Source organism: Corapipo altera, unplaced genomic scaffold (genome assembly GCF_003945725.1).
Source record: "Corapipo altera isolate COAL_440 unplaced genomic scaffold, ASM394572v1 69, whole genome shotgun sequence".
Taxonomy (NCBI): Eukaryota; Metazoa; Chordata; class Aves; order Passeriformes; family Pipridae; genus Corapipo; species Corapipo altera.
In genome coordinates, this window is record NW_020884908.1 from 1,637,394 (window position 1) to 1,651,263 (window position 13,870).

General features: G+C 50.6%; 1 protein-coding gene across 2 annotated transcripts; it reads right to left on the reverse strand.

The window, feature by feature from the left end:
* Positions 1–1,170: 1,170 nt before the first annotated feature.
* Positions 1,171–9,692, reverse strand: NOCT (nocturnin). Of its 2 annotated transcripts, none has more exons than XM_027652800.1 (3): positions 9,446–9,692; positions 4,108–4,377; positions 1,171–3,272 (listed from the first exon to the last, which is right to left on the reverse strand). In XM_027652800.1, exons 1-3 carry the CDS (start codon positions 9,627–9,629, stop codon positions 2,437–2,439), a joined length of 1,290 nt encoding a protein of 429 aa, XP_027508601.1. In that variant the 5' UTR covers positions 9,630–9,692; the 3' UTR covers positions 1,171–2,436. The 2 variants fall into 2 exon arrangements, with proteins under 2 accessions (XP_027508601.1, XP_027508602.1); XM_027652801.1 differs by lacking the exon at positions 9,446–9,692 and adding an exon at positions 6,546–8,491.
* Positions 9,693–13,870: the final 4,178 nt, after the last annotated feature.

Consider the following 13,870-nt stretch of genomic DNA (forward strand, 5'->3'; position numbering starts at 1 on the left):
GTGTTGCTTTCAGAAGTGCTTAGCTACAGATGAGTACATACCTCCGTTAATGGGCACTTGTATTCTTTCTCCTCCTTGCAAGATCATTTGAGGGAAGGTCGTAAGAGAAGATAATCCTAAAGGAGAAGGATTGCATCTCACCCCCTCAGAGAGCAATTGAGGGCAGCCAGCACCAGGAAAAGGAAGCTGTCACAGTCTAGTTGGTGTGAAGTGCTCATGGCAGGGATGCTCCAAGGTCTGCCTTCCTGTGGGGCATTAGGAGCATTGCATCTCTGGCTCAAAATCGCCCCCAAAAGAGCCACCCCTTGTGGCTTCCAGGGACACAATTTGCTCTTTCTGAAGTTCCAGCGGAAGGAGGTGGTGGCGTGTCCCATCTGCCTGGTAAGAGTATTCACCAAGGACATTATCCCCTTGGTTGTAAAATCCTTTAATTCTGGGGAAATTCAAATCCACATAAACCCCAGGCTGGTTAGAGGGCCCTCTGCATGGAAGCAGATCACTGCCCTCATCCTTCAAGGGCCAGGAACACGTGCAGTGTGTGTTACAGCCCTGCAACAGCACCGCACTTGTTTGCCTGACAAGGGAGTGTGTCTGTTGTAGGAATTTGGGACTTCCAGTTGCCGGACTCTCTACTTCACTTATCAGCAATGCAAGTACAGTAATTTATGGGCTGTGTAAAGCACATAGCTGTGGCACTTCTTGCTCTTCAATTTAGGTTTTAAAATAAGGTGACAAATTGAGCTGCCTGCTGTGGGGAGCCAGCCCTGCCAGGCATCTGAGCAGCTCTCAGGGAGGGATATTTGCCCTCTGCTTTGCAGGACTGGCCAGGTTTGTAGCTCCACACAACTGCTGGAAATGGTAATATTTACAGTAATACTTACTGTAGGCTTTATCTCTACCTGGGGGAGAGAGCAGCTTAACAGTGAAAGGTAACTCCCCTCCCTACAGATTTGCTGTGGAATTTGGGCATTTCAGTTTGGAGAAACAGCACATGCTGTGAAGGCAAAGCAGCTCTGCTACGCTGTGAGATCAGGACTACAGGGTGGGGGAAAAGGTCTGGAATGGGAGGCATCACCACTGACTTGAAGCTCCAACTACTTGAGACCGGTCACTTACTTGGGAACAGGAACCTTGGACAGGGACATGAGAAAGACAGCAGCAGAGACATTCCTTTTTTTCCAAAGACTTTTATTAATAAACACATGAAACATTTAAGAGTTACTATGTACCCTACTTTACATGGAAGTACTGCTTTATTTGCCCTGACTCATCTTTCTCGACTATCTAAATGTCAGCCCAACCCCAACTGCTGTCTCTGTTCCCTTCTCTCTCCCTATGGCATTTTCTGGCATAGTGGCATATTTACAATCCATATATGCAATTCCTATGTCATACCAATGAGCATCACATGACTTACTATACTAACACAGCTCTGTTGTAGCCCAGGTGCTTGACCAGAGTTCCCCTGGGCCACTGCATGATTTCAAACCAACTTTTGTCAATAAATAAATTTTATCTTGTACCAGGTTCCAGTGTAGCTTTAGATTTCTGAAGATAAATAAAATCTTTCAACATTAAGATTGGCCCTTTACTGAAACAAGATTGACAAGACTACAAATTTAAACCATTTAGAAAAGTAATACTTGAAGCAGAGGAAGAAATACTCCCTGGTTAGCTGTGCCCTCCAGAGGGAAGCACAGAAGAGACAAAGGTTCCAGTGCACTTACCTACAGGCTGTATGTGTGTAACAGACACATGCACATTGTTCTGGAAAAGTGAGGGTATTACTCCAGGTTATAGTTAGCCTCTATTTCCTCACCTGCTCTTACTGGAGGGGCCCTTCCTCACACTGCACCACTACCCGTTCACTTCCAAATGAATTCATCACTTCAGGTCACGTGAAAAAGAGAAGACCACACCAGTATGAGCTTAGATTTCTTCTTGTCTAATCTGCATTAAACTTCCTTCGTATTGCAACAGAAAAAGATTTAAGAGAATCTCACTGGGCAGTTGGAACCTCGTTCCCTTTGGTACTTAAAAAAGCTTAACACGAAATAAATAAAATTAGCATGCTGTCAGGGCAAGTTGTTTTACAAACACAAGTGATTTAAGTACTAAGGCCTCCACATTCATTAGAGGATTAAATCCTTAAACAGGGGGCTTAGTGAAAGGATAAAGCTCATTTGCCTTCTGGTTTTCAAACCCTGACATGGCAAGAAGACCACGATGAGAACACTGGCTTCTTTCTTCCTCCCTCAAAGGCTCCACATTAATGAGGGCTGAAGGACATGCATAACACCAAACAAGTGCCCGAAATAATGTTTAGTCAACAACAGTGTTTCCTCATCTTCCAATAGCTTCCAGCTTCAAAAGTCTTCTCTAAAATAAAACAGTGGTGAGTTCAGTCACTGCAATACCTAGTGGCATCCCAACACATTACAGCAGCCTGTCAGGGTCTTGATTAAAACTAAAGTCACACACCAGGGACAGGTGATCCGAGGGGTAATTGAACGATGGCAGCCTGTTGGGCCCAATTTGCTCTTCAGTCAGCAAGCCCAGGGCTGAGTTCACATTCAAGGCGTGCTGGGAATACCAGATATAATCCAGCGTGTGCCGGCACTCTCCTGAGGGCCGGATCTTCCAGGTGGTGTACGGGGGCTCCGACTGCCCGTCGGGGCTCAGCAGCTTGTACGCGCTGTTCAGATTGAGGCTGGAGTTGGAGAATTCCCTGTAGACCTCCTCGGTCGGCTCCGCGTTGAAGTCCCCGCAGACGATCAGGGGGATCTTTGCCCCTTGGGTGATGTTCTTCAGGTTCTGGAGGAGGTCACAGCCCTGCGCGGACCGAAACCTCTCCCAGCCGGTGCGGGCCTTGAGGTGGGTGACGGCGATGCAGAAGAGCCGCCCCGTCTCGTGGCACTTCAGCGTCTGCGCTATGGCCACCTGGTTGGTCTTCAGCTTCATGGCCGTCAGGCGGATGTTGGCGCTGTTGATGAGCTCGAAGCGGTCCTTGAGGAAGAACAAGGCGCAGCCATCCGGCCCGTTGTTCCGCTCCACATCCAGGCACGGCGACCACGGCTTCGGGAAGAAGGTGCACTGGTAGCCCAGCCGGCTGAGGAGCGGCTCAAACGTGTCAAAGTAGTGGTCGACTTCCTGCAGGCACAAGATGTCGGGCTTATACGCCAGGATTTCCTCCAGGATGAGGCACTTCCTCTCCTCCCATTTCAGAGCTTCCATGGGGCACTGAATGAAGTTGTCTTTGCCTTCCCCGAGAGCTGAAATTAGCAGGGATGGGGAGAGAAAAAAGGAAGTTACTGATGGCTCCAGCAGGCTGTCCTCCAGGTTTGGCAGAGGCCAGAGGTACATCAGTTTACAATGCAGGTCATGGGCTTTTTAGCAATAGCTGGTGACTTTAGGAGTGCCAGGTTTGCCAGTGGATGTGAGAACCCCTTCTCAAACCACTGGAGTCACTCCAAAAAAATTAAGCTCCCTTTACAGATACAAGACTTCCTCTCCCTTTTCCCCCTATGCTGTGGCAAGTACTTTCACATGTGGCTGCTGCAGCTTAAGCCTAAAAATAAAATGCAATGGGATAGGAGTGACTTAACTGCAGATTGTTAAAGCAATCCCTAGGGGGGGACTTCCCATCCCAAAAGATTTTAAGGTGAGACTGTTGCATGTCAATTTACAGTCTTGATTTGAAAATACCAAAAATTATTATAACCAAAAGGTAAAATTATTTTGAAGCATTAAGAATTCCCATAGCAGATCTAAATTCCTGGATAATTCACCAATAAACTAATAAGAAAGCTTTAGACGAGGTTTACAAAGAATAAAATTTAGGGAAGGATGAGTCTTTTCTGGGGGTCAACAACTACCTAAAAACTGATGGGTCTTTTTGGATACACTGTGTTCAGCTAGGACAGGAATCCAGGACTACCTTTGGCATCACAGTTGTAAGGAGAGACCCTTTTTCCTTTCCAGGACAGAAGGAAAGCCCCTATTTTAAGTGCTCGAAATATTCCCCCTGGCCCTCAGCCAGTTGTACCTCATGTGGTTCACCTCTCCCTCTGCTCTGCCAGGGAGCTGCACTTGGTCTCAAGGTCATACCTTGGGCAAGGATGTTCCACTGCATGACCCGGATGGGGCGGTGGTTGCTGGCAGCGTTTTTCTTCAGGTTCACAAAGTTCCTCTGGAACCGGGGCGGCCGTTTCTGTAGGACAATCTGACATTCCTCCAGCAAATCCTTGGGGTCTATAGGATCCAGCCGTGCTGGGTCTAGCTGCTCCAGGCAGTCCTGGTGCTGGGACACGGCACCGCTGCTCAGCGTCTTGGCAAGCACGCTGTAGAGCCGGCTGGTGCTGTTTCCCATGGAACACACTGGAAAGGAAAAACTGCTGTTAAGAGATGTCCACCTTGACTCTTTTCATCACTTGGCTGCCTTGTTACAGTGCCAGGAATTTGTGGTTTGTGCAGGAGCCTGTTCCTGAAGCTGAGACAAAATACGAAGGATGCAGAGGCAGGGTTAGTCCTGTCCAGTCTCATCATGTTCTGCCTGCCATCAGGGGCTGCTCACCTCTGCAGCGTGCAAACAGCCTGGCTTAGAACATCAGGCTGGTCTTTCTAGGGAAGAAAGGAGTCTTTCGTCCATAATAGTAGGGCTAAGATTAACTCTGCATGCATTGTAGGAAACAGAATAGAGCATACTTTTCCCTTGCTCAGAGAGGAGAGAGCCCAGAAGGTAGACAAATGCTGCCTGTTCCTCATTTTGTGTGCAGCATTTGCCTGTGATGGAGATGACAGACACACTGTTTGACCTGGTACCTTGTCCTGATTTGGGATGCCTACAGGCTGCGGGTTCCTACCTGCAGAGCAGCAAGCAGGGTGACTCATTCCCTTGGGTTAATATTTAATAGGGATCTCTGATCACAGCTTTATCTGCTTTTGCAGCAACATTTTCATGAGTGTGAAGCAGCCAGATGCTTCTGTTGGCTTAGGCCTTAGGATGTGCAATGGAGAGGGCAGTCTCTCCAGCTCCTGCACACAAGCCGCTGTCCCCAGCTCTCCCACTAAGGCAGTCAGCCCTCACCCAGCCCCATGTCTCCTGCAGGGAGGTCCCCCCATCCCAGGTGAGGTCACAGCTGCCATGGGGAGGGTGCATGTGTGTCCCCACTCAGTTCTGCCCTTTGGCTCACACACAGGAGGTGACTGCAGCCCTCTTCCCTTATTAGGGTCAAGGAGCAGAGCCACCCATTCCTTTCAGTCAGCGGCCCTCATGCCTGTTGTGCTGTGAAATACCTCCTTCTCCCATTTCCCAAGAGCACAAGCAGTACCACTGCACAGCCACAAACACTTCAAGGCTTTGCTTAGTGCACACACACGGGACAGCATCAAGGGCTGGCCTTCGGGGGAGCTGTGGGGGAGTTTGGACAGTTTGTGATGTTCCTACACAGTGCACGCCCCAAGAGCTCTCCAACCCTTTCTCAGAAAATGGCAAAACACGTAGGGAGCTCTTGGAAAGAGGCTGTGTTTGCACTTTTCCATGCTCAGCACTCTGTCCAAGTGTGCCAGGACACTTTGCTTCCCTTCAAACACGGGCAGGAAGGGCAGTGTTTGCATCACAGCAACTTGCACAAGAGGCAGCACTGACCGAGTTTTGTTGTTGTCTCAACTTATTTACTCTGGATGCATTTTGCAAAGGGAATCTTGGGCAAAAGAACTTTGGTGTTGCATTGCTGTTGGCCCACAGTGGTTTTTAAGCAAGTTTAGTTGTATTGCTGAGTTACTTAAAAAAGGAATAGGAAGGGAATGTCACCTCATGCTCATATCTTGCAGCAGATTTAGGGGGCTACTCCACACACACATTCAGACTGAACTACAGCACTACCAGCTGAAAGAGCTGGTGACAGATATACAGTAATGACAGGCTACAGGGGCAGGCAGGAAGATGGAATCCCTAACAGTTCAACAAACACACTCAGAAGGAGTAAAAGCAACACTGCAGTAGAAGCCTCCTGTCTTTGTATTTAGCAAAATGAATACTTTCAAAGACACTAAAAACCACTTAACATGTGTTTTGTAAGCCCATGGAACAGTGCATCTTAACAGTTCTAAAGAAGTTGTAAATTGGGACCTTAGATTGGATGGAGGACACTTCTCCCCATCTCCATCCTTTTAAAGTTTAAAGTACCAGGAGTTCCTCAACTGAGATGTGAGTTTGAATTTGTTCATAAGCATGAATGTCTTCCTAGGGAAACTGTGTGTAAAGTGTTTCAGTTTCTGCAGTCTTTCTCAGCTTAGAATTCTTATCAGAAAGGAAAGTACTGCTGAAAGTAGAAGAAATGCCATTTAATAGTGAGGGAAACATGAAATCCCTAAGCACAGGACCCTGACATGGCTGTGAGGAGTGGGGATCAGGAACCAAAGCATGCTCTGTGCTGGTTACAGAAGGGTCCAGCTTACACACTACCAGGGCTGCCAGGCAGCCACGCAGAAAACCAAGGAAATCAACAGAGCTTTTAATAGAAGCTGCACAGGGAGCCACTCACCTATTTTTAGGTAGGTACAAGCCATAGCTAAGTGCTGCAACTGGAGATAAGTGCACGGTGTTTTCTGCTACATCAGGGATGCCGTCAGCAGCCGGGTGCAGCCACGAGCCCTACCCCCCAAACATCCTTCTGTACAGCCCCTGCCATGCCAGGGATGAACATGACCAACATAGGGCTTTTCCAAAGGAATAAGCAAGAGCTTAGGCTGCTTGTGGCTCGACCTGAATCAGAGGGATGATGTTGAAAGAGACAAGGCAGGTGTGATGCAGCTGGAGCCAAAGGTCTACAGGCAAAGCCCTGAGCAGCTTACATCTGTTACAGCAGGACGCAGGCCAAGTTCAGCCACCCACCTGCCAAGCTGCAAACAAAGCCAGAGTACTGTCTAAATCTCATCATCCCTGGGATCATGGGGTATCCAGCTCTTTATTGGGGCATAAGACACAGCTTAACCTGCTCTGGATGTGCTATGGCCCAGCTGCACAGATCTGACGGTTTTTAAAGTCAGTCATGTGTCAGGCAGGAAAAAAGAGCTTTGGTCTTTTTTTGAGGGCCCAGGAAAGATTGGGTGAAAGAAGGTCTGGACTGTAAATCAAACACTTTCAGTCCTAGTATAGGTGGATTGAGAGTTCTTGGCTGAAAGGAGGCTCCTGGGGGAAGACTTCAGCTTAAGATGACTGCTGATCTGCACAGGTTCTTTGTCCTCAGCGTGCTGAAATCATCACAACATGGTTTGAGCAGTTCTGCACAACAGGAGCCAGAGCAGCAACCTGAATGTGGAAACTCCAAACACAAAAATCCATTCTGTTATTTCTGCAACAGTGAACATGTCCACAGCAGCCAGGCAAGTACAAGGTCACCATTCCAAAACCTTACAGTCCAAGTTAAGTGACCTGTAACTTGGTGGGATAATGTGTGCTGTGACATTGTGGTGCTGGTGTGTGCAGAGGAACAAGCAGACTCCTGAGCTCGAACTACAGCAGTGGGAAGTGAACATGGAAGTGATTCTCTTGGTGTGATGTAATAGGTAACACCAGCTCAGCAACTACTCTTAAAGGTGCTTAAAATCAAAAGGCACCTTCCTCTCTCTCAGCAAAGGTGGTACCTCAGCACAATAAGGGCAAAGGAAGAATTCAAACTGCTCATTAAACCTAAGAACAGGGTGTAAGCATCGTCCAGCACAGAAGAGATGAACTTCTAGGAACTCAGGCAATGAGACACCCGAGACTTTTATTTTACTGACTTTGCTTCAAAGATGAGGGTTGCAGAGGGGTATTGAAGCCAGGGCCCTGACCTTCTTCGTAAAGTGAACAGCATTCTCACTTCCCTTCGTGTCCTACCTCCCAGCACTGCTTTTGGCCAAAAGCCCCAACCCATTTACCACCTGGATTTCACTGCCAGGTGAACGGTTCCACCATACCTGCACAGCCTGGCCTGTAGCTGAATCAGCCTCCACAGCCAAGGAGGCCAGCAGCAGCCAGAGGTGCCCTCCCTGCAACCCCAATTCTAGGGAAAACTTGACAGGTGCCATCCCCATGTGACAAATCCTATGCTACTGAGCATCATACTACACCTACAGCCTTGTTTGGGACAGCGATGAGAGCTCATCACAGCAAGGGAGGTGCTGCCTGTTTGTCAACAGGCAACACCAGAAAGAAGAGGGAACCTCAAATCCTGCTTCCAGTAATATACAGAACCAGTGCTTGGCACAAGCTCTGGAAACCTTTTTCCTCATGAGTGCTTTAATCATGAGCTCGATCCTGCCAGCTCTCAGGCACATATGCTCCTCTTCCCAGTAGTGCCATGAAGCTTCAATCCTGCCATATGGTATCCTGGCCTGGTTTCAACAGGAGGAATAGGAGCAACCTGCCCCACCCTGGTTTTTATACCTCCCCTGTAACAGCAGGGAATGAACACACTTCACCCCAACCCTAGCTGAGGACAGTAGGAAAAAGTGGATCTCCAGCACACCAGGCATATTGCAAATACATTAGCCAGAAAAGCTGCAGCTACTCCATTCCCTGGAAGTGTTCAAGAGCAGGTTGGATGGGGCTTTAAGCAATCTGGTCTAGTGAGAGGTGTCCCTGCCCACGGCAGCGGGGCTGGAACGAGATGACCTTTAAGGTCCCTCCCAACAGACACGCTCGTCAACACGCATGGCTTAGGGCTGAATCCGAACCGCAGGGCTCCAGCAGGTGCGTCACCGCCCCGCTCCAGTCTGGCCACGGGTCAGCGAGCAGAGAGGAGGGAGTGGGGTGCATGCCAAGGTGTTGTCCTCACGGGCACCCAAGGACGTGTGGGCACTTTCCAAGTCTCATTCGGGGAAGGAGGAACAGGGCGCAATTACTTAACGGTGCAGGCAAGCAGGAACCTGATGGGCCGGCATCGCTGCTGCTGCTGCCCGCAGGAAAGTAACCCGGGCTCTTCCCACACACTGCCTCCAGTAAAAAAAACAAACCACTGTGAGTCAAGCTCATTGTAGCTACACAGAGTGCAACGCCGGGAGAGAACACCTCAGCTACTCGAGAGCGGTGTAAGGACACTGCCGCCCTGGGTGACCGGGCAGGTTACTCCAGCTGTACCCGGGTTTACTCCCAGGGTGCCCTGTCACCCAGCTGGGTGACACCGAGCCACAACCCCCTGCAGCACCGGCGCGATGCCTGGCACCGCCTGTCGCGACTCTGCGGGATGTCGCCCATTCACACCGAGCGAGCGAGCGCCGCGGCCTTTGCCTTAGAGCCGCAGGGCCGGCCCGACGCCCAGAGAGGCGGCTGGCGAAGGCACCAGGGCCGGGGCTGCCGCGGGCAGGAGAGCCCAGGCGCCCTTGTCCCAACAGTGAGGCCCCGCGCGGTTCCCGCACCCGCTCCGCGGGGCAGCCCCGCACCTCCCCGCCCGGTACCCACCTGTGCGGGGCGGCGCCCCCGGGGCGGGCGGGCCGCCCGCTGTTGCCCGCGGGGCAGCGGGGCCGAGGGGCGGCGGCGGGGCGCGGGGCCGCGGCGGCAGCGGCAGGCGGGAGGCCGAGGCGGCGGGGGCGCAGCAGAGGGCGGGCAGCGCCGAGCAGAGGCAGCGTGCGGGGCTCTGGAACATGCTCCTGGCGGGACGGGGCGCGACCGTCAGCGATCGGACGGGAGCCAAGGAGCAGCAGCTCCCGCGCCCGCCCGGCGCCCGCGCTTATAGAGGCGGCGGCGCGCGGCGCGGCCGGCACATCCGGCACATACCACCCGCGCCCGGCGGGGGGGTGGGGACACACAGCACAAACACGCACCACCGGCGCCGCCGCCCGCACCGAGCCCGCCCGCGCACAGCGGCGGGGCGGCGCTTCTAGCCGCCATCCCACACCCCACACCTCCCGCTGCCGCTGCGGGCGCTGCGCAGGCAGGGCGCGTCCCGCCGCATCCCCCCCCCTCGATGGCCACGGAGTGGTGTGGCCCGGCGGAGGTTTGCACGTCAGCGAGGGGCGCGCGCCCCTCAGGGGCGTCAGGGCGGCCCCGCCCCCCCCGGCCGGGGGCGTCACACGGGGGGAGACGGAGCTTGGTGGCTCTTCGTGCTTCGCTCCCTCTGTGTCTCCCTCTCATTTCCTACAGCTTTGGGTCTGGTGCCTTGTCTACAACTCCCGCGGGAGGGGGAAGAGGAGGGGCATGCACTGATCTCTTCTCTGTGGTGACCAGGGACAGGACCCGAGGAATGGGCTGGAGTCGTGTCGGAGAGGTTTAGGCTGGATATCAGGAAAAGGTTCTTCACCCTGACGGTGGTTGGGCACTGGAACAGGCTCCCCAGGGCAGTGGTCAAAGCACCAAGCCTGACAGAGTTCAAGTGTGTGAACGATGCTCTCGGGCACACGGTGTGAATCTTGGGGATGGTCCTGTGCAGGGCCAGGAGTTAGACTCGATGATCCTTGTGGATCCCTTCCAACTCAGCATATTCTGTAATTCTGTTATTCTTGTGCCATTTTGTTGCTTTGAACCCTCTTGGCTCTTGACTGATCTCACCCTGATTTCATCCCCCTAGGTTTATGCTAATTCTGTCATTTCTCATGTGTAATTTTATCCATCTGTCTTTGTTCCTCATTTCTTTTTATTTCAATTATCAAAGCAGGGATGGTGGTAGTCTCACAAGCCCTCTACTGACAGTGTTGTTCTCTCTATGCTGCTTTTCTATTCAAAAAGAAAGTAAGTTGGGACGTGTGTAGAGCAGCTGCAGTTTCAAAGGCAGGTCTTAGATCTTGGTGATTAAACTTCCACCTGGCTCTGGGTAGGCTCATCTAGCCCTCCCTAAGCAAAATGCTCTAATGATTAAATGATTTTAAGTGAAGGAAAAAAACAAGAAAGATAGTTAAACACTGGATAGGTACTTAGTACCCTGCTAACTTCTTCAGTTTTGTTTTCTGTGAAATGAAGCGGCCGTGCTGCCTGCGCTCAGAAGGGAACGCTGAGAGCACAGGAGAGGCAGCTGGAGAGCCTTGAAGGGAAAGGCTGGAGCTTGGGTTTCTCTGCTTTCAGACACACGGACCACTCCTTGAAGATCTCTGTGCTCTGATTCATATCCTCTCTGCTTTAAATATGCATGGAAGAGACAGAGGCTTGATTGCCATGCAAGACTGGGAGCCCTGGTTCCTTGCTAACCAGACTCTGCACCTGACTGGGCTTGTCTGCTCTCAAGTCTGGACACCCTTATCAGAAGGGCAAACTTGTGATTAAGAGTTTATTTCCATGCTTCTTGTGTAAGATCATCTGTAACCAGCTTTTCCCTCCCTTTTTTAGAAGACGAGACCCTTCTAGAAGGAAAGAGTGGTTGGTGATTCATGAGCTAGTCTAATGGCCCTGCCATTTCTGGTGGGATTTGGCAAAGAAAATACCTCCCGGCAGTGGTCCAAGGAATAGGCAGCCTGGGTTTTGTTGCATTATCTGTCACACTGTCACTGACAGATTAGAGGCTTGGTGGCAGGGAAGCTGATGGCTTTGTGGGCCCATCTCTGAGCTCCAAGTCTTCAGCTCCTGTCACATTTTCTGGCATTCAGGTGCCTCTTAGCCTGATGGCTCTTCATTCTGCTCTCCTGCCCCATGGGAAAACCCTTGGGTTTTGCCCAGGGCTGGCTGCTCGTCCTCCTCACCTCCAGTTCCAGCAGATTTCCCGGAGCTGCTTGTTGCCCAGAGAGCTCAGCAGTCCCTAAGTAGCTAATGACTGGTGGTACAATATGTTTGTTATTCATTTCATTTCTCTGATGACTCAAGTAGCTGGGTTGAGGCCAAACCACCTCCTCGTGCAATCTCCAAGGAGGAAAGACAGAAGATTTCCTTCTTCCCACTGTACTGAATGTGCTTTTCCCTGCTCTTTTGAGTGCTGGCTTTCTTTAGCCGAGTGTGACCAAGCCAGTGTGACAGTAACAAAGGCGGGTGTGAAAGAAACAAAAGTTACTGATGATGCACAGGGCTGTTTTCTGGGCATACTGTTCTGTTCCCAGATTTGGGAAAGAGTGGTGATTTAGCTCCAATAAGTGAATCACTGTTTGCTTGGCATCCCTTGGGAATGGTCCTAATAGCCTTCCCGGAAAATAAAATCCTTTTGAAAATACACAGAAGATGGAATTAATCTTATAAATAACTAAATGTATATGTGACCTAGAGAAAAAGGTTTCTTTGGAAAATGATCTCAGCTGTCCCGTGTGCATCTGACTGATGTTTCCACTAGCTGGGAACAGTGAGCAAATGGAGAGAAGGGGTCCAGGTCAAAGGGTGCATATGCTGTGAGAAATGCTTTTTTCTTAGCTTTTTGACCTGTTCTTACCCTGGAGATGCTGATGTTTCAAACATGATGGACAGACTGTTAATCCTTTTTCAATGCTATGGAAATCCCAGGTCCAGCAGGGTGTTACTAAAAAATACAGCTATGACTGAAGTTTTTCCAGCATGTAGTAAAAACAATGATTTCCACAAACTCCGCTTCCTTGGGATTAGTAATGGTCTGAGGATAATAATCCTTCCACATCCCAACTGGTCATCCCTACATCAGGGAAGTGTTTGTGCTGTGTTTGGTACAGCTGCTTTAACTGCCAACGTTTTCAGCTTGGAAAAGCATCCTCTAAAAAGGAAATTACCATCTCAGGGGAGCTGGACAGTAGTCACTGAAGTGTCACAGTGGATTAACAGGAAAAAAGCTATGGCAGTTTGACTCTGCGCAGCACAGGTGGCTGTGAGCGAGGTGATTTTGAACTTCAGGGTGCCCGTGCATCCCAACACCTTCTTGCTTCTCCCATGAGAAATGCCATTGCCTGGGCTGCTGGCTGCATTCCTTTGGGATGCCTTGCACCACCAGGATGCCCTTTTCCCCTGTCACAGCACCAGGAACCCTTCACCTCCCCACCATCACCCTGCTGTGGGTCTTCCTCCCTCCCCGAGCTGCAGGGCTGGGAATGCTTACGTGCTCTCCCCTCCCTGCCTCATCTTGGTTTTGGGTACCTGGGAAGAAGCTGGGAAACAGAACTCGGTGGCAGATGTGGGGATCACAGTAGTTTTGAGGGAGGCTGCCCCAAAACAGGTTCACCTGAGGTGACAACAGGGCAGAGATTTGGATGTTTAAAACAGGCAGCCTTGCCATAGTTAACTGAGTTTCCAAAGCACTCAGCTCTAATTTTTCAAGCATTTCAGTCACTAAAGCATCTCAGAAGGGGGAGCTTTGCCACTTGAACCCAATATCTGTCTCGCTGAGAAATGAGTAGCATTAAGTCTGGACAGCAGATGGCAAACTGTTCCACACAGCTGAGGAAGAGAGAGGGAATGATAGTGACACTTCTGACATGCTGTGAAAGAAACATGCATGTATATTCATCTCAGATATGGATGCACACTACAGTGGAGATGATTAAATAGCGGACTTCATTTCTGGAAGTAGGTGTCTGTCTAAGAGGTGTCTGCCCATGGAATTAAAATTTCCAAGACTTCCACCTCTCTTTGGAGCCACTGCAGCCACTTGTGCTACAGTGTTCCCCTGTACCTGAGGAAGGGGAGGATCATTCATTTCCATTTAGCACATTTAGCAAATATTTCCATTTAACCCTTAGTCTGCCTTCTGAGAAACAGAAATGGGCACATTATCCATTTAGGATGTCACTGTGACCTGGCTGTAGCCTCTGAGCTACAGTGATGGTGCTACAGATGGTGACATGATTTTTAGGAGTCTTTAGAAAGGTCAGGCTCTGTGAGGCCTGGCAGGGCTGCCATTTCTTGGCCTGCTGGAAAGAACTGGAACGCTTAGTGCTGCAGGAGTGGTTTGCCTGCCTCTACTGAGAGACTGAGGCAAACAGGGGGCAGGTGGAGTGAGCACCACTGAAA

Bases quoted from the DNA above. Each gene is read 5' to 3' on its own strand.
- NOCT (XM_027652800.1), bottom strand. From the start codon at position 9,629: ATGTTCCAGAGCCCCGCACGCTGCCTCTGCTCGGCGCTGCCCGCCCTC. The intron at 4,378-9,445 runs GTGGGTACCGGG...TTTCCTTTCCAG, and splicing joins GGGGGCGCCGCCCCGCACAG to TGTGTTCCATGGGAAACAGC. The intron at 3,273-4,107 runs GTATGACCTTGA...TGCTAATTTCAG, and splicing joins GTGGAACATCCTTGCCCAAG to CTCTCGGGGAAGGCAAAGAC.